Source organism: Blennius ocellaris, assembly GCF_963422515.1.
Source record: "Blennius ocellaris genome assembly, chromosome: 1".
Taxonomy (NCBI): Eukaryota; Metazoa; Chordata; class Actinopteri; order Blenniiformes; family Blenniidae; genus Blennius; species Blennius ocellaris.
Window position 1 is genome coordinate 30,948,638 of NC_137650.1, and position 24,257 is coordinate 30,972,894.

At 40.1% G+C, this 24,257-nt stretch overlaps 2 protein-coding genes across 2 annotated transcripts in view; one reads left to right on the forward strand and one right to left on the reverse strand.

Moving 5' to 3' along the window:
- Positions 1 to 659: 659 nt before the first annotated feature.
- LOC308138184 (V-type proton ATPase subunit d 1) lies at positions 660 to 6,696 on the reverse strand. The gene is made up of 8 exons (XM_080507196.1): positions 6,532 to 6,696; positions 5,096 to 5,267; positions 3,750 to 3,928; positions 3,551 to 3,630; positions 3,241 to 3,318; positions 2,899 to 3,075; positions 2,679 to 2,756; positions 660 to 1,752 (listed from the first exon to the last, which is right to left on the reverse strand). The coding sequence occupies exons 1-8, from the start codon at positions 6,656 to 6,658 to the stop codon at positions 1,591 to 1,593; spliced, it is 1,053 nt and encodes a 350-aa protein (XP_080363322.1). The 5' UTR covers positions 6,659 to 6,696; the 3' UTR covers positions 660 to 1,590.
- An 11,330-nt stretch (positions 6,697 to 18,026) lies between these two features.
- adamtsl5 (ADAMTS like 5) overlaps positions 18,027 to 24,257 on the forward strand; it is a 30,796-nt gene continuing 24,565 nt past the window's right edge. The window contains exon 1 of the mRNA XM_080495902.1: positions 18,027 to 18,682. Coding sequence (XP_080352028.1) covers positions 18,663 to 18,682 — 20 coding nt within the window. The 5' untranslated portion in view covers positions 18,027 to 18,662. The remainder of the gene's footprint in view (positions 18,683 to 24,257) is intronic.

Sequence of the window (24,257 nt, forward strand, 5' to 3'; positions counted from 1 at the left end):
GACACTTTTATGTAGTTTGAAACTATGACAAGGTTGGGCCATTATTTTCTCAAGGGGCCACAAGAATTATTGCTTTAGACCAGTTATGATAATAATTTGTACTGCAGTTTCCTTGTAAACAATTGCAAAGTGGTACCGAAGCAAAACAAAAAAATTAGAATTTAAAAGGTTAACAGGGTCATTGAGTTCTGGGGGTGAGGAGGGAGACTTCGTATTTAATACCGAGTGAAACAGAGTCAGTGAAGAGATTTCAGGTTGGTGGTGATGTGACCAAGTTTGCACACCCTGTACTGGAATTCATGTTTTTGTTTGACAAGAGTACAACTGATGAAATATTTTACTGTCTTGACCAGTTGCGAATGTGTCCAAAGAAATTCTCATCAAGTCAATTGGCGACTTTACGTCAGAAGTGTGAATATTTGCGCGATTGCCTGCTTGCCAATATCAGCTCTGTCATGGATTTTGTACCGTGATGTTTGCTGGATGTCACCTGGGACTTTCTTGACGACAAAACATATAAAAGCTGAAAGGACTTAAATTAGAATGGAATATTTTGTAAAAACACAAATTTAGAAGATTCTTATTCTCACATGCACGGATCTTTGAAGGAGGCGCTTCAGAAATCTCGTCTCAAAATTCAATCACAACAAAACTCAGTTCAGCCGTGTTTACTTTCATCACATTTACTATACACATGTCACATACAACAGATCAAAACAGTAATAAATCATTTTTTTACAGAAGAAAACAAAGTCATATGGTCATTTTTAAATATCTATATATCTTTTGTATAGTTTATACGTTACGCTCAATCACATACCCATAAAGTTTCGCTCCACGGCCATTTACAGAAGCTTCACGCTTGAACAGATCATCGACTGGAAGCTTGTGTTCAGCTGTTGTATTTTCAATATTTAACAACAATCTAGTAGAACAACATATCGGAAGGAGCTCATACATTTTCACTCGTTAAGGTTTTCTTTTTGAAGGGATAAAACCACAGTAATTACCAGACATGCTAACAAAACCAAGCACAATAACAGAAATAAATATGGGTTTTATGGAGTCGGCTGATGACTGATGCTGAGGAATGTTTGTACGTTTTGTTCATTTTTAGATGAACGGACTGAAGGTCATAGGTTCAATACATTTCCATTTGCCTCTGCAGTTAATATATTAAGCGTCTCTCTCTCTCGCTCTACAGGTGTCTGTCAGCTTTCCTGCTGGTTTTTGTAAATTGCAAATCCTCCCTTTGGTTTACTTTGCCAGCTGATGTTTGAGACGGACGGAACCTCGTGCATAAAAATAGAATTTTTGTTTGTCTTTTTACACAACCGCAGACAAATGTTTTGAAAGTCAAATGAGTGACTCTCGTGCACCGGGCTCATGCAATTTCTTTCCATTTAAAAGCTCTGAGCGGGAGTTAATTGCGTGTTTGGCCAAGTCTAATTTACACCTAGGAGCGAGGAACAGGGGGGGAAATCTAGCATCAGACCATCAGAATGTTTAACAGAGCCGTGACTGGAAACAAATTAAAGACTGTGAAATGATGGCAGAAGGAAGAAGAGGGAGAGAGGGGAAAAAGAAGGCTCAAAAGATGGGAATGTAGTTGTCGATCTTGGCGCGGTGTCGCTGGGCGATGCACTCTGCAATCCACACGATGTTCCTGCACTCCTGCTCCTTCAGTTTGACGTACGCGTAGAAGACGCTGAAGTGAAACTGATTGAGGAAGGCCAGCTTGTTGAGCTTCACCTGCAAGTGGGAACAGGAGGGCAACCAGTGCTTAGCCTGCGTTCGGTGCAACCAAACATCACTGCACTGTCAGGAAGTGGGCAGGCACAAGGAGTGAAATCAGCGGCTTTGACTCCGGGCCTTTCCATGAGCAAGCGTGTTTTAATATCCATGCACGAGTTTTCTCACATGAAACAAAACTACATGGTTTGGGATTAGCTTCAACGATCTTCAAACTCACAAAAAAAAAAGTGTGTAAACGTTTTCCAGTCAAATATTTTAAGGTGAACGTTTGTCCTTTTATCTTTTATTTTATTGCAGCGATTCTTGGTATTTAAGAAAGTGTGTGAGTAATGCTTACATTCCTTAAAAACAAACATACCCTGGCATGCAAAATCTATCGCTGCAGCTTGATTTTTTTTTATTGCTTGTCGAGTCCCACAAGCTCGTTTTCATTGTGTTTATTAGCCTGAAGTTGCAGATCATGTGTGAAACAGTTGCCGAAATGATTTAACATCTTTCAGGTTTTTGTTTTTTTTTGCATATTAGTCTGACAGGAGAGATGTACCGGGATGAGCAGGCGAGATATGAACTGCTGTAAAAAAACGGCTTGTAGAGAGAAGCTCTCTGCACTGCACATTCACATAACTAATCGAAGAAGACACAATAAGAGAAACCGGAAATCCTGATTCATGGAAAAAACTCAAAATAAAGGAATAAAGGAACTGATGCCCCTTTGTTGAAGGTAAATGCTTCAGGAAGTTAAAAAAAAAAGTCAATATAGAATACATGTTATTAAATATTGACTCTTTACGCAGCTTTTTCCTTATTTAGACTAGTCTTCATTAAATGCATCGTTTATTCAACAGAGAAATGAGTCCCCAGTAAACATTCCCACTTCAGACATGTGGAATTTTCAGTCATAAAAAAAGACTAAAACTTCTTGCCTCATGTTCGAAGAAACGGTCCTCCAGTGTTTTATCCCCTGGGTTGCTCCCAGCACCCTCAAACAGCAGCTTGTATTCCTGAGGAAGGCAGAAAATAATCAGCTCAGAGATTCATCTTACAGAGAAAAGAAAACTAAAATAAGCAGTTTACATTCAATGTAAGAACAAAAGCACCAAAGATCTCATGATGTATTTCAGTGCTGAGCGATTGCAGTCTTACAGGGTAGAAATCGGCCACAGCTTTGACTTGCTCGTAGTCGTCCGCGCGAGCCAGCTGCGCAAGGCCTTCTGGGTAAAGCTTGCCGCAGTGGGGGAAGAGCTTGGCTCTGTCCTCTTTGGATAGCTCGGTGCCGAACGAGTTGATGGTGATGATGAAGGCTCGTCTGTCGGCTTCGAACTACAGAAAACAACCAAAAAAATAAAAGTGAAACACCGAATGTGGTCAAACCTTCATATTACACCTCTTATGGGAAAAGATTTTTTTGTTTGGACTCAGAAAAGTCCACTGCTCCAACATGACCAGGTTTGTGTGTTCCTCTGACAAAACTGAGTGAAAGCTCACCTCCAGGATGGGACACATGGTGTCGGCTGTCGTTCCCCCCAAGTTGGAACAGAATTTATAGAAAGCCTCCAGATAAGCCTGAGAACATATTCATCCAGGAATTTAAACACTTGAAAAACTTTGTTTTAAATTGTGCTTTACAAACAAAAGCCATCAATAATATCAAGGGGAAAAAAAGGTGTAAATTCAAAAGTGAGTTTAAGTATTAGTTTTAAATCATCACATTAGAAATTAGATCATTCTCATATTGTTCAGACTTTAAAGTAAAGTTTTTGTACATTTCTTTAGATCAAATTTGATTGTGGTTTACCTTGTAAAGTGTGTTACGAATGATTTCTATGTTCATCTCGTCCAAATCTTGCTCAGATATGCAGTCCTGGAAGAAAGCAGCTGGGGAAAAACCAGAGAAAATTCACATTGAAACAAACAGCAGAGCCTCATATTCTCTTGAGATTTGGCGCCCTCTAATGTTCACCTCGAGTCAGTACTGCTCGTATTTGTATGCGTACCCAGAGGAGTGTCCACCAGAATGGCGTTGTAGAGCTCGGCGGGGGTCTGAGCGATGTTGACGGCCTCCATCTGCTCGAAGCTGCCCAGCGGGTGACACTTGGGCACCAGCTCGGAGATCGCCCGCTGGTGCAGAGTCCCGGTGATCAGCAGGATGACGTTATCGATCATATAGCTGTACCTGAATGCAACGCAAGGCAAAGCGATGGTTATTGACTTGTTTGGGAACAAGGTTTGGCATTAATAATGAAGGGAAAAGAAAGACAGTAAACTGAAACTGTGATGAAAATATAGCCGCTAACAAAAACAAAACAAAAGCCGGACAAAATCCCAAGAGTAAATAAAATATCTCATCGACTATTAAACTGCAGCATACAGTTTTAATCTGCGATTTCAATGATCTGGAAGTTTCTTTTACAGGTGGAGAGCCGAGAAACTGACAGCTGATATCCGACTTATTTCAGTATATCAATCATTTCCTCTGCCAAGGAAGTTATAAAATCACCCGTGATTGTGTGTCTGTCTTTTAACAAGATATCTCAAAAAGTAATGAGCAGATCTTCATACAAATTGGTACAGATGTGCATTTTGATCAAAGGAAGAACGCATTCTATCTTGGTGCTGATCCGGATCAAAATAATTGTTATAATAGAACATTCTGATTTTGCAGTGTTGTCTTATCTTATGTTCTTTCAAATTATGAAATAAAATAATGTGATTACTAAACTAAATAAATGAATAAAGGCAGTTAATCTGGATGTGGAATATTTGTCTTTTCCCTGTGTCCATGTCTCCCCTAGGCGGGGTCAGAAATCTGTGATGGCTTTTGTTCTAATAATCCATTAAGTGGCTTATCATCATCTCATTATTTATCAGTGACGATATCTTAATGACCTGGTCTTCATCACATCAAAAAAATTTCATAATTTGACAATGCAATGTCATGGGCATCATTACATACTTTTGAAATGTAATATTCTGGACTTTGGAGCATCCCAATATTCTGAAAACTCTCCTTTCTAAAAATTTAAACATCACAGAAAATGTAGACAACATCAGAGAGCAATGACTTGAAATGAGCGGAAAAGGTTTATATCCTGTTTTGAGTGGAGAATAATAATAATAATAAAAATACAAACTAATTAAAAGTCATTTCAGGGTCTATTGACACATGATGAGGGTGAAACAGGGGATCGAACCAAGTGATTTATTTTCCAGGGTTTAGTTAAAACAGGATTGCTTTGACACAGAGGGTATACTGCTTTGAGGTCTGTATGTAAAGAACATTTTTTATTTAATCTACAAATTGAAACTTCATATTCATGAAGCACAGTGGCTTTTCCCTTACGTGATGAAATCCATGAAGCTGGCCAGCGGCTCATATGACTGGTTCCTCATGTGGCGAAACTCCACCACCATCTTCTCCTTCAGCTTGTCATCGATGACGGACACGGTGAGAGGAGATGCTTCGTTGGCCAGGAAGCTGCCATAGTCTGTGCTCTGCAGGTGGAGCTTCAGATCTGCAGGACAAACACAGAGAAAGACGGTTGACTTCATTGAGGCCTTTCAGGACACCTGAGAGTACAACTGCCAGATTTTGAAGGGTTCGGAGTGTGTCATCTGTATGTTATGTACCACTTGCTTGTTTTACTAAGAGTTCGCATCTCAAGACGCTATTAGATAAAGATACCTTATGTACCTCACAGTTACCTGGCTGAACACAAGTACCTCATGTAGAACTACAACTGCATGTTTATTAGTCAGGGCAAATATACCACAATGTGTACTGCCTTTAAATCATTTCTTTATTCGAATTATTTCCATAATTAGTAATTGAGACTTTTCAAGATGTTTAAATATATGATGAACAACCTATTTAAAACATCTTTGAGAAATTGTGTTGGTCACATTGAAATTTGGATTGATTTAGCACCAGATGCTCTTTTCAGCTGTAGTGATAGACATACAGGCAGTGGAATTCACACAGTGGGACTTCTTCCCTAAAGTCTAGGCTAACACTACAAATTCGATGAAAATATAGAATTAAATATTAATAACAATAATAATAATACAGAGCACATAGGTGTAGTAAAGTAAAGTTAATGACATGGATGTTGGAATTTTTCTTTTTTCACACAAATGCATTTTGTGATCGTATAATTATTACAACTGCATGTTCGCGTTTTTCCTTTGACTTCCTGTACCCGATGTGCTGCTCGATTTCAAGCTCTCTGTAAAATATCAAGTGTATCAAAACAATAGTCGACTATAAGAATAGTCCCGTGTCACAAATCCAGACAGTTTCACTTTGTTGTTATTTTCACTTAATCTCAGGACTCAGGTCGAATCCTGTCGTGAACCCAAAAGTAAACAGACATTCTTCAGCTCTGGGGTTGCTTAAATTGCACAAAGACCGCAGGTGACAATCAAATCCAAGCTTGGTCAACATTACAATCATATATTCCCAAAAAAATGAAGTAAAACCTTTAACAATTGTGGTTTCACTTCCTCCAGAAAGGCCCATTATTGACCAATAAGCGATGGAGTATTCAATGTGCCGTGCTATTCTCCAGTAAGCTGAGGCTGGCTATCTCGGAAAGACATGGCAATGACATATTACTAACAAAACGTTGTATCTAAACCAGTGTATCAAAATCCTGAGTATCAGCTGAATGACAAGAATGGAATAATAAACGCAAATTAAGCTTATAAACTGCGTTATCATACGTTGAGCTAAGCTAGTTAGCCTGCGGGGCGAGCGGCTGCTCGTCGAGCTCGGCTCACCTTCCAGGGTTTCACACTGGACGAGGTTCAGATAATCCGCCTGGGACAGAATTCCGGCTTTGAATCCCCTCACCAGTCCCTCCAGGTAGCCATTGTCGACGTTAAAATACAGCTCGGAGAAAGGCATCCTGTCTGACCGTCAGAACCGTCCCTGCCGCTGGAGAACCGTCCGTCCGGATGCTGGCTAACGTTAGCATCAGCTGACTGGACCACGTGACTGTCATCTGACCGGTCACACACCCGCCCTCGTGCGTGCGTATGTACTTGCGCTTCCGGAAAAGGAAGCGAGAATGTTTTTTTTTAGTTTTAAATTTTTTATTAGAAGAAATCCTTTTTAAATATTAAAATGTACAGTTATGTTATTTAAAGAATGGGTTTTTTGGTCCGCGAGTGTTAGCGACTTTTTTTATAATGTCACTTGAGTTTGTTTCTCCCCAAGGTATACAATTGTATTGGTTTGTAACGTATGTTATAGTCCTTGCCTTTCTGATTTAATATAAACAATAAAATTCTATACTCTGTATTAATTCAAAGGTTTCATTGTCTTACAGCAACTGGTGTGGGGATTAATCCTGCCACTAGGTGGCAGTATTGTATTAGTATTAAGACATACATTTTACCGATAAAATAACCCTAATTTCAGAGGTTTGAACCTACTTTTGAATTACAATATCAACTCAATTGATGTATACAAGCCTCCAGAAAAATAATCACTCCAGTTTGAGTTATGACAGCTATTTCAGCATTTATAGGCCACCCTCTGAAATACTTGAAAAAAAACTATTGCATTTTCATTGCTGGCTTATTAAAGTGCATTAAACCACTATAATATATATTTTCGATGTAAAATGGCAAAGTTCTCGGTTATGTCATGAAGTCTGTTGAAACTTACCAACAATGTGCGTTTGCTTGGTCAAGGGTTGAAGGTGCAGTTTGGTTTTAGTAATGCTACTCCTGTGCTTAGGAAGGTGGCAGTGATCTAGCTTTCAGTTTGTCCTCAGTCTTAATTGATGGTGGCCTATTTTTCAATTATAACTTTCTATGAGTTTCATTCATTTTTGCATGTAATGTTTCAGTCTTTGCTCTTCCTGCTTCTTCAATGAAAGGAGAAAATCAATCGACACAAGAGTGACTCGTTTTATCAGCTTGAGCTAAAAGTTGATGTGACAAGTTTTTTTTTTATTGTGCTTCCAAAAGTCAACCAAGTTTTTTTTGTTGTTTTTTTGTTTTGTTTTTTTTAGGGATTTTTCTTTTGTTTCTGGACTAAACACGACATTTGGTGCCCAGTTGGTGGGAATCAGAGTCCCCACATTCACAACCGATATATACTGTACACACATCTTGGTGTGTGAGGACAGTATACGACAGATGGACCATGTGGCTTCCTGGAAACCATCCGAGGAAATCTGGACGTGACTTCCCCAAACACCAGTGTAAATACATGGAGTGAGGAAGCAGACGTTGAAGCAATAGCCTCATTATTGTTGGCTTGTGATTTGAATCTAAGTCTGGTGATGATCTTTTGATGGAACATTTATATTTAATTTCTTTTAAATTGAGGTAAAAAATCACATTGAGTAGAAACATGACATGTATTTTTAACTGATTTTCAGCTCAGTAACTTAATCTTACCAACTTAAATTTCTCCAAATTTAGACAAAAGTTATAAACAACACCAGCTGAAGTGATTTACTGGCTGATAATTGATTTGCTTCATAGTTTATATAAATAATACGAATGCACCAAGGATGCAATATATTCAGGTTTTAATTAGTAAATGTGGAACATGTGAGGAATGTTCCAAGCTCCAATGATTTAATTAAATGAAGCTACAGGGATTTGTCAAAATTGTCCTATTAAATATTCATTGTACTGATTGGTTTGATAAACAATTAGTGATGTACCAATGATGTCAGGTGACTGCTCTTCATCTACTGTTGAAGTGTTATTTGTAACTTCTAATTTTGTTTTGCTGACAAACTAATAGTTCAAAAATTATTTGCTTGACGAGCAGGAAAGACAGTTTCATTATAATAACTTGGAGTCTGCGCTTGTTTGTATTCTATTGATGACTACGACCTCAAACACACCGATGGCTCTTCACCTGTCCTCCAGAACAAGATGTGTCCCTTCACTACAAGCTTGACCTCAGTTCTCAATAACTGGTTTCCGACCCCTACATTTTTTTTTTTGTTCCGCCCCCTCCACAAGCACTCTGACGCCCCCCTCAGGAAGCTGAGCTCAGGTCTCAGTTTCTCAACCCGTTTGTGCATTTACATATTTTCTGTTGGCTCGGCTGCACGCAAACGTGGTTCTGGGATGTTTCACTGCCTCAAACGTTTCTGTGGTAACACCTGAGTTACTCAGACAGGCAGCAGAAGAGTGCTGACCTTTTAGATTTTTTCACTGGATGTTATGAAGCAGCTCCTTTGTGTGACTCTGATCTGATGAGCATCATCAGAAAGTTTGGGCCGCTCCTCCACTTTCATTCCATGCCAGCACTTTCTTTTTTTGTAAATCTGCCCAATCTTAAAATGAAAACAGAACAACATCTTCAAAACACACTCTGATCTCCTCTTTTATCGATATTACAACCACCTGAGGAAACTCAATCTGGAGACATTTCTTTCAGTCCTGGCCTGGGTTTTTCATCTCTGTGGGGTCTGGCTGGAATTAGCTTCCAAACAGCAATGGGAGGGAAGCTGGACTGGGTCAGACACTGTAAACATTAGCAAAACATGTGGTAAAACCAGAAAGAGAGCAGTGAAAGTCAAGAATGCTTCATACTGGGGATAATAAAAGAACAAGGATGAGCCAAACTATGGAAGTGCAAGCATTACAAGTTCCCCTGTTGTCATTCTTTCTCGTGAAATGTAACCAAACTTTACAGCGTTTGTGCCGCTTTGGCGCCATGTTTCCTGCTGGCTGCACTGGTGAATGACGTCGCTGGTGTCTCTGGCTTTTACAAAAACTGATATTTCCCCCTCTATGTTGACAAAAATAAATAAATAAATAAATCATCATTGTCACAGACCCACATATACACCGGGTTCAGAACTACTATGAGCGTGCCAAACCTGTAGGGGACAGTGTAACAAAAAGCATGAAGTCATGATAGCCAATCCAATTCCTGGAAGAAAAAAAAACCCTCTTCATGAATTGTGATGTCAATCTTGTGGCCTACCCCTCTTTAGATGCAAACAGAGACACTTAATTTCCACTGTGGCTGGAGCTTTCTGGAATCATTGTTTGTAGTGACTCACAGCTGTGTTCAACCTGGGTACGTGTAAACACGTGTACATGTTTGCCAACATGAGATGAACTGTTCTTAGACCTGGTCCCCGAGAAATCCCCACTGAGCAAACAAATATGATAATTTCTGCAGATATCTGAGAACTGACCAGCAGACATGAGTCCAGACCAACAGTCTGTTTGCAGATATAATTCCTGGTATTATGCACAAAATGAGTCTACACCAAAGTGACAACTAAGATCCATCCTGACTGATGGGTTCTGTATTATTATCTTCCCTGAGCGGCCACATCTCTGGTGTTGTATGTTGCGTGAGTGACAGAAAATAAACTAATCCTGCACAACAGGAGCAGAATTGGAGCCGAACATGCTGAAATAAACCGGTTCTCAGAACAGCAGCTTTCTGAATGGTTGTGGCACTGATCCATTCTGGGTTTAGTTTACATGCCTTTGTGTTATCCTCAGCCAAGTTTGAACAACCTTTTTAGTTGCACAGCGGGAACATCTGACAGTGATAAACGAGTCGGGGAAGATTTTGTTTATTGCGTGTTTGTGATTTTTATTCAGTAAATGTAAAGTTATCTTACGTGCACACACACACAGTGGCCTGCAGCTGTGTTTGACCACCTATATTGAGATACTGAGACATGTTTCTTAGACTACTGTGTCTTAACGTAAACACGATTTGCCCGCTGCACCTGTGCAGTCTCAGTCCGAGAGGAATACTGTTGACCTGTGGGTGTTATTTATTGTGCTTGCGGTATCATTGGGTGTGCTGGACAGGAGACAGCCTGCAGTGCACTTCACATATGAGAGACACTGAGATAAGGTCTGCAGATGTTTCCCATCCAGGCACTGTGTTTATGCCATAACTGACAGGCTGCAGATTGGTGGGAAGTTACAGGAAAAGACGCAATGCTTTTGTACCTGACGCGTGCGGTGCATGTGTGTCTCTCAAATGTCAACCATGTAAAAAAATTAAGATTTAATGTTAAGTTAAATCTCAACACAATTAACCCCCTTGCAAATTCTGTGAAGCTGACTCGTAATGGGACAAAACAAAAACAGCCTTATCACTAAATGTTGTGAGATATTCAGAAAGGAATCCAAAGATTTCAGAAATGTTTTGTAATGGGAGGGGGGTTTCTCTGCCCTGTGTCTTGTAAACCAAATCATACACATTGTCCTGCTTACTTAAATTAAAATACACTAATTTCTTTCCATACAAAACCATTCTATTAATTCATAATATCACATCTCTCACAGCTATTTCAGTTAGAAAAAAGATGCATATCCCCAATCTAGCAAACGGCATTCATATGATTACGACACACTCACAGGGCTTATGCTGACATTTCTTTTCTATATATTCCTCCACACAGTTAAGAGTAGCATGTGGCTGTTTTCTGGACATAAACTCGCTTCACAGATGTTCAGCCTCTTTTACAGTATTTAAACCGCCCAGTAAATGATGTGGATGGTATTTACAGGGAGGGTTTGTTGTGGTATTTTGTCCTTTGGGAAAGTGGCTGCTGAACTGCAGTGGTTGCTCACAATAAGTACTTGTAATGGGTAATATGATGAGTTGGGATGACACAAAACTGACTCAAGCATCGATATTTGCCTTCACACCCAGCGTCTAATGCTGTGGCGTGGCTTTCTCTCACTTTCAGTAAATCAAAGTGGCTGATGTTTTTCTTTCCACGCCTATTTTTTGTATGAACTTTATGAACCCCATCCATGGAACCTTCACGGCTTCCCGCTCACCACGTAATCCTGCCGCAGCCAATAAACCAGCGTCACATCCAAAACATGTCATAACATCACATCCGTGTAGGCAGTGGTTTGCTGCCCAGGTGAAACATGACAGATCCAGATGAAAGCAGGAAGCCTTCGGGTCTCCTGATGTTTTTTTTGTTTTTTTCAAGTTCTCTAAATAAAATGGTCACATCATTCCTTCTGCAGGTACTAGAATTTATTTTAAATACCACCCAGGATACATGCTGGGGCACATTCACTTAATTTCAATTGTATGTAACCAAGGAGTTATAATCTTATTTTTATACTTTGCAATTCCTTTTTTCGATTTCATCTATTGCAAAGGTTAAGAGACGGTCCTTTTGCTATATTTAATCACTGTCTGGGCATCTAAGTTATATGATCATTTTGTGTGTGTGCACGAGTGAGTGAATGTACATTTTTGTGTTAATCAACAGTGAATATTTGATATCATCTTCACCTTTTAGGAGGTAGTTAAAATTGTATTTCTATACTTCTATGTAAAAATCTATAGCACACATAGGGCATGCTGAGCTCCTGTCTATCTTCTTGCATCAGATCATTTCCAAAAAATAGTGAAAATGTGCATGCGTAGTAATGGCGCTCCATCGACTACGGCAGTCTTTGCAGGAGGGAATCGCGACTATGAAAGAATCTTTCCACCTTGGGATCTGGTTTAAAACTTAATGGATACAGTATATTTGCACACTGGTGTCGTTTAAACGGACCCCCCAAAAGTGAAGAAAGTTTTTCAGATGTACTCGTATTTGTCGTTGTGTAAGCGGGGCCTTAGATGGTATGCTTTTGCTTTTACCTTAACATGTGGGTTTTGGAGCACCATGTGATGTGATGTTATTTATCCAAAAATAAATAATTAGTTCAGGCTTCATGTCCTAACAGGAGTCCAGGTAAAATTGCCAAAAAAAAAAAAAGAACCCACTCCAGCCTTAACTCCACTTAAAAAGACATTTCCTATAAACATCTGCAAATGTGTACATACTGTAGTGTATATACAGGGGGTAATTTGGAGAAAGAATTGGGGGCATTTATCCCCCTCTAGCCGATGCAGTATGGCTGATTGAGATTTATTGCATCAAGAGAACATAAACTATGTCCATTCACCAACAGACTGAGCAAAACACATCAAGTTAATGTATTCCAAACTCCAAGTGAAGCAGTCATGTGTAAGAACAATTGCAGCACACATGTTGCATGCAAAGATGTAGACCCCCCCACCCCCCACCCCCCCAGTTCAAGTTTGCATCTCAAAGATTTGCATTTAACCATTTAACTCGCTCACAAGCACTCAAACTACATTGAAACTTAAGACAGAGATATACTCACACACATGAAGCAGAGCTTCACTATTCATTGGGTAAAACAAGATTTAGGTTTTCTTTAAAGAGACCAACGATGCTGAATGAAAACATTATGTGCATGCAGTGGTGACAAAACAAAACCAGGTCCTACTGGTTTTGGAGTTTTGGCTGCAGGATGGGACTGATCACATCGGCCCACCGTGATTTGTCCTGGTATACCAGCTGTCCAGTACACCTCTGGGCACGTCGTGTTTCCAATCACTTTTTCGGATAAGGGGTATTTATAAAAAAGACAATGTGAAGCACGTTGCTGTCATAAAATGGACTTCTTGTAGCACAAAAAAATGGAATAAAAAAACTGAATCTGAATTAAGAGAAGTGGAACTGAAAAGTCTGAATGAATTAAAGAGCTGAATTTTTCAACTGAATGAAATTAAGTTTCTATTTCATAATGATACACATTCAAATCAATAAATTCCATTTCAAACTCCACTACTTTGATTCTGATTCTAAAAGCAATAGTTGAAACCGATCGATCCTGGTTCAAATTGAACGATTCACATTCAGATCTAAAAGATTCAACTACACTTCCTACCGGGACATCATTTATCCCATAGCTTTTATCAAGTTTCTTTTAAAGGAACTTTGACATTTATTAAACAGGTGCTTTGAAATCATTTCATATGTGACATATTTGCTCTTTTTCATTTATTTCATTGGTTATATTCCAGTATGAATAAGAATATTTGAATTAGGATGCATTTCTTGAAGCTTAGCCCACACACACACACACACACACACACACACACACGCACACACACACACACGCACACACACACACACACACACACACACACACACACACACACACACACACACACACACACACACACACACACACACACACACACACACACACACACCTGCTGTCTTGCCTGGAGGATTTCAATCCAAAGTTGCCACTATGCAGCAAGTACACTTTGATTTTTTTGTGAGCTGCAGCTGCATCATGCCTGCATGTAATGTATATGACATTTCACACCACCATCAGCGATCTTTTATCAGGGCTGCTGTGCGAAACCCAGTCCGCCCATAAGGTTTCTTCATCCGTACTGGCTGGCTGCCAAGCTCAGTAAAAACCTGAAAGCGAGCAGGGTGGGTGGACAGCAACCCCCCCCCCCCCCCCCCCCACCTCCTCACTAATGTCTTTGAGGAGCAGGAAAGTGCCACTTTGCGTCAGAGGCCTTTTATTATCCAGCAGAACACTGCAGGCCGCCAAATGCGCTCGCAACCAAAAGAGACGGCGTTATGTGCATGTATGTGATGATTACGGTAAATACTTGGCTATCGGTCTCGCAGTAAACACATGCAGCACGAAGCAGTGAAGTGTGTTTTGCTAATGTTAAGGGAGCAATAGGTAGGGCGGAGGAAAATCTCTCTGCAAGCCGAGACAAGTGTGGAGACCTGAGGGCACTTAGCTAATCATTATATACACAGGTATTGAGGAGCCACTCGCTGCTGATGGAAACATTAAAATAAAACTTTTAGCTAAAAGGTCATCTCATGCACTGCTATTGCCAGATTGCCAAAATAATTTCGAAAAATATAACATATAATCTTAAGAAACACAAATTGCTTTGAAAACTCCTTTTGGAAACTTGAAATGACAAACTATGATTGATATTGGGACCAAAATTGATAAAATGACAAACAAAGGAATAACAGTTATCTTTTGCCCTGCTGATACAGTTTGAAAAATTGTTTTCCGATAAGTGCGAAAGCCTCCTCAGTTTGGGTACAATGAATCAGCATGAAACGCTTCGTTACTGTGCCATCATAAAAAAAATTATATAACATATTAGAGGGATTATACTCGAATCTGGATGCTAGAATGCCTTTAAAGAAACATTTTTATTGACCAATAACCACATGAAGTAGCTCCAAAACAAATGAGAGAAACTATCATTATGCAGAAAGCTTTATTAAAGCAAATAATATTTTTTTCTTCAAGGCTGTATCACTGTTGCAGTGGATACAGATAAAGACTAATGTTACTGACAGTGGGAAGACTGAGTTAGTTAAAGACTAATGAGGCTCTTTTTCACCACTGAACAGGAGTTTAGTCAAGTGATGATAGAACCACTCTTCAGTGGAGACGACAACTTTGGATGGTGCGAATGTTAAAGCACAGAGTAAACAAAGACTCTGCGGTTTCAGCAACTGTATTACAGTCATGAATTACTTTGTGATATATCATTCACAACACTGACCACCTTTTCTATTTTCCCTGGTCTGTGTGCTCACTAACACTGTACCTGTCTGACTCGTATCCAGGTGTTAAGGATCCCTTCTAGATCACTTACGACTTTGAGTCTGATAGTTTGATAAAACACCATGATGGTGGATGAACTTGTTGACACGTCCAACTCTGCTGTGCATTTACCATTTCAATGCAAACTGTAATCAGACCTGCCATACATTATAGAACGTTTTTCTTTAGCGTATTCATCTAATTCTCTTCATTTCCTGGTAGTTGATCTAAACACGTGAGCTATTCAGTGAACACCATGCTGTTGCTGATCATTTCTCCCCGGTTGATGTTCTGGAAATTTACGATACTGCAGACTCATGTTTGTCTCCACGTCAACATTTGCAGGTCTGTCATCCTTGGTATCTGCTCTGGGCGTCAAATGACTTGCAACATCAGAAGGTATGATCCTATTACACTTGATACACTACTGCGCAGCCATATGTGACGTAAAATGACATGATTTATCAGACGAGACCACCTTCCTCAATTTCTTCCATATGGCTTTCCTTCGAGTGCTGTAAGTCTGCATGTAAGAGCTACTGTATTAAACTCCTTTAATGTCCCTTCAATTCAGTGCAAAGAAATGATTGTCTCCTTTAAGTCCGTTAAACTCCAGATAGATGGTTGTCACATGCGGCTCAGATAAACAAGTTTCGCCCTTGGCTGAGCATGAAGAGACTGTGACAGAGCGAGGAGGAGACAGTACTCTGAGTTCACACAGAGGCCAAGTGGTTGTTTCACCATCACTAAGTCGTCCCATTTGTCCTGCTGGAAGAGTGCGGTGAGGAAACTGGAGATGGACCAGCACGTTACAGCCCCATACATCAAAGCAGGTACTATAATGGTAAAACAAAACCTGCTAAAAGGGGCTGTGGCTCATCAAACGTGAAGCACACTGAGAGACACAAAGGAAACGCCTGAGGGTTACAGTTACAAAAAAAGAAAAAGAAGAAGGTTCCCATTAAATGTTAAGGCTGGTATGGAGTATGGATGTACACAGAAAGGTGTCCTGACATGTTGATGGCAGACAAGGTGGGAAGAAATGCAGAAACAGTGAGTAATGTGGAGATGAAGAGATTGATTAGCATGACGTTGAAGGGAAATGATAGAGGAGACTGAAAGTGGAAGTCTATACTTGACAATGATTTATTATTTTTGTGAGGAGATGAATACGCTTTTGTTTTCAGAAAATTCAAGGGCAATAATAATTATACTCGTGTGGAAAATCATCTGATGTATAGTAAAGTCAAGAATAGAACATCTGTTTTTGTAGTCCAGTCTGACTCTTTGCTGAAGTTGTGAACAAACAGGAGCTTGGACCGAAGTCCAGTTGCAACCTACTGAAAGAGAAACGAAATTCACAGACTTAAAACTCCAAGAAAACATTTGGCTTTGACTGCCTCTTATAATCACTCCAATGATCTCTGCAACACGTCCCCAAAATAAAACAACAAAATAAAACTGCTCGTGTTTTCATCATTACAAGTCATCATGACTTTAAACTGCGGAAATACATCAGTAAAACCATGCGTCCGGTTCATCTTAAAGAAAAAGAGCCATTGTAGGTCCTTGTTAGCAGCATAGAAATGTGGTTCACTGTTTCCCAACCAGGAATGTTACATGTTCTCATCTGTCTGTGGCTTTTCTCCAGGTACCCCAATATCCCCCCACAGTCTATCAACATATATGAGGTTCACTTTATACCACCCAGATTGTCTGTGTTTTAGTTTTTACATGGTGATGGACTGGCCTTGCACAAAGTCAGATCGGCTTCAGCTCTCAAACTGATTAAAGTGGAGACGGATGGATGTATGACTAAACTAGAGCCCAATTGATATGGATTCTTGGGAGCTGATGTTGAAAAATTCTGATGTGCTGGGGTAACGCCTTAATGTAAACACCTACATGTGTCAATAGCATCCAAGATGGAGGCATCCAGTCAACGTGGCAGCAGCGATTAAAGCATGGATGGAGACCAGGCGAACACATCAGTCAAGTGTGGATGACACAATAAGGCACATCATGGCAAATTGGACACTTGGTGATTTATTTATGTCACAAATTTATAAACTTGCATTCTTTACTTTTACTTCTTTCGACCAGGCCTCAAGTACAGAATTTCATACCATGTCACGTAACAGTGTAGTAGAATGACAATAATCCTTGGACACTGTGGTAAACTGCTCGATTCAGTAAAGGCACTGCACTGGATTTGTGACCACAAGGACATCAGAAAAACAATGTATTCCCTGCATTTTATGAGCAAAAAAACTGTGAATGATGATGTCATATTTTGGCTGAATACTTATTATTCAGCTACAGGTGCTCTTCTCCAATACATGGCTAAATAATTTTTGCATCTTGCAGAAAAGCCAACTTTTAAAATTGCAAACTAATAATATATTTTCAGAATGTAAGAAGTTGCTCCCCATACGTTCACAGGGGAAAATTGCTTAGATTCACAAATTCAATACAATGATTTCATGTACAATAGTGTATCTATAACCTCTCCCTTCTGAATACGTATCAATATTGTGGAAGCTTTAGTTACTTCTCAATAACATTATGTCGTTCTTCAGTTGACAGCAGCTAAAGTGGTCTGTGAAGAGAAAGAGAGGGGCGTGTTCACTGCAGGAATGCACTGCTCAGGTGGAGAGAGAGAGAGAGAGAGAGAGAGAGAGAGAGAGAGAGAGAGAGAGCGAGAGCACAACAACAGTGCACTCAAGCAGCACGCGCGCAGCTGTTGGCCCTCTGTGCGCCTTTTAAGCGCCTGTCTTTCGCGCGCGGTGCGCACTCACCACCAGGTTGGACAGGGTGGACGTTCAAGAGGAACACGAGTGGAAAGAGCTGCTGGAGCTACCTGCTGCTGGAATTTGGGGACAAACCGCTCAGGGTTAAGTGAAGAGAACCTGGACGACAGGACAACTATTGATGCGCACACGGGGACTATAAGTAGTGCACGGGTTTTTTTTGTTTGTTTGTTTGTTTTTGTTTTTCTAATTGACTGGCATGCTGGAGATATTTTCTATTTATTACAAGAGTGAGAGAGATTTTCTTGCCAAGAGAATAAACTAATTCATTGGCTGCTGAGTATCCTGCAGCAGACGCGTTTTTGGAACACTGTGCCTCAAAAGGCAAAACTTTTGTGTTTGGGGAACTGAGTCACACAGCTGTTGGATGTATTGGCTCTGCACCTAGTTTAAAAAAAAAATAATAAAAAAAAAACCGGGACACACACAGAGAAGAAGATAGATAATTTAAAGTGTACACTTTAAAGGCAGGGGACGAAGACCCCCCTCAGGGGAGATCTGGATATGGATGGTGTTGTTGGACCTGAAGTCTGCGCACAGCCTGCAGCTGGGATGCACTGTGCGTCTGATCCGTGTCATTTCACATTATGATTACGGGATCAAAACTCGACCTGACTGCGAATGTAACGTTATTTAAACCCCAACCCACAAGGATCTACTATGTCCTCTGTACAGACCAGGTAAGAGTCTCTCAACTCTGTGGAGCTCTCCGTGCACAAACATTTACATAAGACTTTAATTATTTTGATCTATATGGAGCATTCTGCTTTCTGTACTCAATTTGTGCACTTCACGTTAAAAGTATAAAGTGCCTTAAATGTGTATTTCGCTTGCATGGAGTTTCAAAGCCTCGAGTAATATTTTGCAGTTCAGTGAAGGACGTGAGGTGATAAATTCCAGAGCCAATTAAGTTTTGATTTCTTGAAGTTGGATCCTGTTTGATCAGCGTTGTGCTTCTTTGCAGACACATCAGTTTATTCTCAGCTGCTTTTGGTGGATATACAAAGAAAATGACTTGCAGAGGTGTGTGTGTGTCATGCATCGTTTGACTTTATGAATCGATAAAGCCTGACTTGAAGCAGCCTGTGCTTCATGTGTGTTTTCTCTGAGGGCAAAAGTGATAACCAGGCTGATGTATGTGGGCTTCACACTGCTGGTATGACAGGTAATCCTGCTTGCCATATCAGTGATATTGCAACTCCTGTTCTGCATTCCTCGCATCTTGCTACAGTACCTTTATCTCCCAAATGTCACTGGCTATAAATACCCTGCTCATATTTGATCTAATCCCATCCCAACGGAGCACACAAACATGGGGGGGGGGGGGGGGGGGGGGGGGTGGCGCTACAGAGGGACTGAATCTTTACTTCAACTAGTTAGTCTCTAAATGTCATGCATTTAAATCAAATTAGTCTGCTCTTACCAACAATCAGGGCTGTCATTTCTGCTTCCTGCACCCGCAGTTCCCCCTTTTTATAGGCAAGGTTGGATGTAATGTGTCAATGGAAATGTTTTGTCTGTCAGTCAGGTGGGCCACTGTCATCCCGACACAGAGAGAAAACTCTAGAGAGAGATTTGGCTCAGGGCAAATTATCTGCCTCCCTGATAAACTCTTGGGAGGAATGTTTGTTTGGGAAGGAGCCATCAGCCTCATGAACAGATTTAATCTACTTACCATGGAACACTGAGCATATAGCTTCAAAACGAGGACTCTAATTTGGTGTTACACGCAATGATGTCACTCTCCTGCAGGGAGGAATTTCAATCCTTTTCTTCCCCGTGGATGTGAACTTTGAGCACAAGAGAAGGACATTAGTGCTTTAAAAAGTGAGTCACTGTGAACACAACTGGCAGAAATGCTTTGAACTACAAGCAAAAACATTCAATGTAGTTTAGTTTTATTCATACACTGCCAGTTTGGTGATAGTCAACTTCACTTAACAATACAAAATAAGGAGTAAAAAAGCCAATGATCCCACATGAAAGGCACAGGCATCCATAAAAAGGAAAAAAAACCTCATCCTTTAAAAGGAAGAAAGCTTGAGCAGAGGTCGGGAGGAAAAGAAACATCTGCCTTGACCAGTTGGGGGAACATGAAGAGAGAAAATCCAGGACAGAGTCCATCACACACCACAATAATCAACACATTGCACTCTGATGGGAGAAGGAAACACAGGTCAGAATAGTGACATGACATCATTACCTTTAAATGCAAAATGATTGGAAAACAAGAGTGCAAAATGGTTCCATCAGTTTATCCCTACAGCAGCTAAACTAAGAAAATGGTTCAGAATCATCTGAGCAAGCTATGATAAGACACTTCAGTAAATGAGAAAGTTTCGTTAAAGTGCCTAATTTCAGTTTTCTTTTTGTAGCAGGCAGAAATAGAGGAAGAGCATTTTTTTTCTGACAGCTGTATGATTTAAAGATGAGTATTTCTGATCCAGACAAACATACATTTTAGATTACAGATGAAAATGTGGTCCAAGTTGTCGAAAAACAATGTCACAACAAAGAGAATTGTTAGACTACAATGACACTGACTGAAGTCATCCCCAAGTATGATTACTTTATATTATTTAAACATCATCATGTTTGTGAGACCTGGGCAGAAACATCTCATCAACACAAATCAGTGTTGCTGTTTTGTCGTTGTTGCATGACACTTCTACAACTTTGAGCCCTGGATGTGAAAAGCAGTTTTTGTCATAAAATGCAAATGGGGACCAACCGAACACAAACCAGTGTTGTAGTGAATATATATACAATGGAACAATGCTGGCTTAAAGTTCAAATCCACAAACATGCACAGTTTAGCATCTCTCAGCAATATCTAAAAACAATTATATCACGTCATGTCATTTTTATAGAGAAAAAATCCAACCATCTCGCATGAGTAAGACATTTATTAATTTCTAATCACTATCGGCTCGCATACTGGAGCAGTTATCAGCACTCTTGCCTCACAGTGAAAAGACCTTGTTTAGTTTTCCGATCCTAGTTGACGCATTGTCTCTGTTCTACCTTGATTATATTCTGATTTCTCTTCACAAGCCAAGGACAATCTGGTAAATGTATCTCACCTGCAGGTATTTACAGTCAATTCTGTGTCTCTGTGCTAGTTGTGTGATTACCTCTCAAAATTGCCTTCACCACAATGTTTTTTTGGATAATCCATTAGTCTCTGCAACTACAATTTTGGCAAAACAATGGACCAGTTAAAAAAAACAAAACAAAACATATTTAGCATTTTCTATATTTTGTTTTCTTATGTTTTCTATCAAAATGGTGTCTGGGGATTGCACCAAACATTTTCCAAAAGTATCCATCTTTCCTGCTTATGTCAGTCTGGATGTTCTTGTCATATTAAGGTGTGTATCGCTTCAAATTCCAGGCACTCGGCATAATTTTGTTTCATGATTGTATTAATTTGTAGCATTGTGTATGTTTATGAAAATATTCATTGTTTTATTGAGAAATGTTAGGTCTTTTAGAGAATTTTACACAATCTTTACATAAGTTGTATGGATATCTTAGTTTGTAAATTCACCAAATATCCCTGTTACCAAACAAGCAACTTGTATACAATTTTTCTTTTTCTATAAATGTCTGTATAAAATGGAGACAACTCTTTCGGTTCCATTATTAGAGTGTGTGTGAACTGTGAGATTTCTGCACAGCAATTGCTCCTCTTAAGGTACAAATGGGAGATGTACAAACATTTGACTGGAAAGCTGTTAGTGCCCCAGCAACAACCTTTTGTCCTTAACAGGTAAGCCTCTGTTCTCCCTTCGCCTGAGTGTCTGCAACCTGGAAAGATTCCAGTCAGTAATCCAGCCAAAGATTTATTAAGAAAAAAAACCCACACATGATCCTATAATACAAAACCTGCACTTCCACAAGTCAGAGGTACAGAACAAACAGCACAGCATGGAAAACCTCTCAGCTGAACACTAAGGAGCGTCACTCCCACGTCCTGATGTGCCACCACGTCCTCTTCACCCAAAACACAGTTTCCAGGCTACTTTGGAGCAGATCGTGAACTTGACAGGAATGTGTGTGCTGACCTCTAGTCTCTGTCAGACTAAACCGTGAAGTCTTGACATTACCGACAAGTCGTTTCAAGGTTCAGCCTGATAAGGTTTTACTGCTTTGTTCTCGTGTCTCTCTGCATGCGCTCAATAAAAAAAAAGCAGAAGAAAGCCATGTTTTCAAGGAGGGTTAAGGTTGTGTTTGTGCCCATCTTGAGTGTTTTTTTGTCTGTCAGAAATTTGATGGACACGTGGGCTTCGAGCCAAATAACAACTGATTTGGTTTTGGTGGCTATCCAGGGCTGGGATTCCTGCCATTCGACCATTAGTGTTGTTGAAGGTGTAATTATGTCTCTGACGGAGACAGATGGAGACATGACTCCCAACCCTGCGGATACATTTTCAGGATTTATTCAGAGTTAAGGTGTTTTGTATTATGTTTTGGAGTGTACAGATAAAAGAAATCTCCATGTAGGACTACGTCTGATGAGTTTGATTAATGGTATTTCGACGTTTTCTCAATGGCTGAGCTTCCTACTCACAACACCACATACGTGCGTCTCTCCTCTTTCCCATTTTGTGAAACCATGACTGTAGATGACCTGAGAGGCTCTGCTTTAGTCAAAGTGGCTGTGAAAAGATAATCTCATAATCCCTGAGGTATGACGGTGTACCAAGTTTGTTCTCCCTGTCGTGGAAGGAGTGAGTGAAGTGAAGCAAAGCACAAAGGGACCACAAGTTGAACAAAAGGCTGAGTCTTGACGTTTTTGAATCAATAAAACCAATATGAAGTTTCTCTTCTCACAATCCTCTTCATGGGTTCAGTTCAGACTTACAACTAAATTTAGTTTACTACTTTACAATGTCTTCAAGTGGAGCAGCTGTCGATTTATAAAGACTTCCCACTCATGTTCAAAGAGGCTTGTTTTGTCAATGTGTGCCATACGAGGACTCGGGGTGCGTGATTGTTGCCGCCTCATTCATAGTCAATATAGATCCAGGGGTCAGAGCTGCCCACAGAGGCCCTCAGACTGAACATCTGTTAAAGGTTGTGTCTGTTCATTCAGCAGCTTTCTCCGCACAACCGTCAGACCCTCCACCAGGCATTCCCAAACACTGGGTGGGGTCACAGCTAAATCTCTGGGCTGGTCAAAGGTCAAGGCCGGCCCCTGGTTGGAAGATGGGTTGCTTTTCCTAACTTGGTGGGTGTGCAGACATTTGCTTAAGACGGGACGCCTGTAGGTCAACATACAGAAACCCCATTTCGACCCACTCAAACAAACCAAGGGGGCAGAGAGCTCCAGTCAGGTGTCTTCAGTGTTGACATGACTCACACCTTCCAGGGGGTCAAAGGACACATTCCCACCTGCAACGCAATCCAGCCGGTGCAACATAATGATTTCCGTGTTCCTGCGTGACTACAGCGTGGGACTGATGTTTATTTGTGCAGGGTGGGAATGTGGGAGCTACCTGTCTGTCGGGGCGTGTGTTCAGGAAAGGTGTGTGAGTTCATTCACATTGCAGCGGAATTACAAATGAGGGTGGAGAGAGATGAGTTTTATCTTCAGCTGGTGAAGACAGATGACTGTGATGCTTCATGTCTGACTGATTGCACTTAGTTGTCAGTGTCCGAGCTTTGTGGCAACCCTTAACTGGGATTCTCTGATTACTGGAAAGACGGAGACTTTGTTTTGGCTGTTATAAGTTCATTATTCATGTAATGAATAAATGTGCAACAACAAATTTGTTAAAAAAATTTAAAAAAAGCAACAATGAGTGGCAGTGACACTGTCGTAATAATTGTTGTACTGTGTATGAACACAATCTTTATTATAATAATAAAGCAATAAGACTCAGGGAAAGATGTCCAAAAAGAATGCAAATTGTCAACCAGAATTTTACAGAGTGGCAAGAATTAAGGGAATCCTTTTCTCAAATGATTCATCATTCAAAAAATCTTGATGGATCTTGGTTTGAGTCTCGCTGAGTCTTGATATCTATATATGCTTTCTTTAAGAGTCTAATATTTAAGTTTACCCTCCAAAATGTAGTCAGAATTCTTCTACCAGCATTATTTAATTTAATTTAAGATTTCATTAGTCAGACCTGACTCTTTGACCAGTTTTGGTAACGTCCGCATCCCTGATTTAAGAAGTTGTGCCGTTGGTATTGGATTTGTACAAAATGTGGAAATCATAACAATTCACAACAATGAGCTTTATTC

What these genes read in the sequence shown, in the direction of transcription:
- LOC308138184 (XM_080507196.1), bottom strand. Translation starts at nt 6,658, where the DNA reads ATGCCTTTCTCCGAGCTGTATTTTAACGTCGACAATGGCTACCTGGAG. An exon ending in CCAGTGTGAAACCCTGGAAG is followed by an intron (nt 5,268 to 6,531) that starts GTGAGCCGAGCT and finishes TTTGTCCTGCAG; the next exon opens with ATCTGAAGCTCCACCTGCAG. An exon ending in CCATGTGTCCCATCCTGGAG is followed by an intron (nt 3,076 to 3,240) that starts GTGAGCTTTCAC and finishes TGTTTTCTGTAG; the next exon opens with TTCGAAGCCGACAGACGAGC.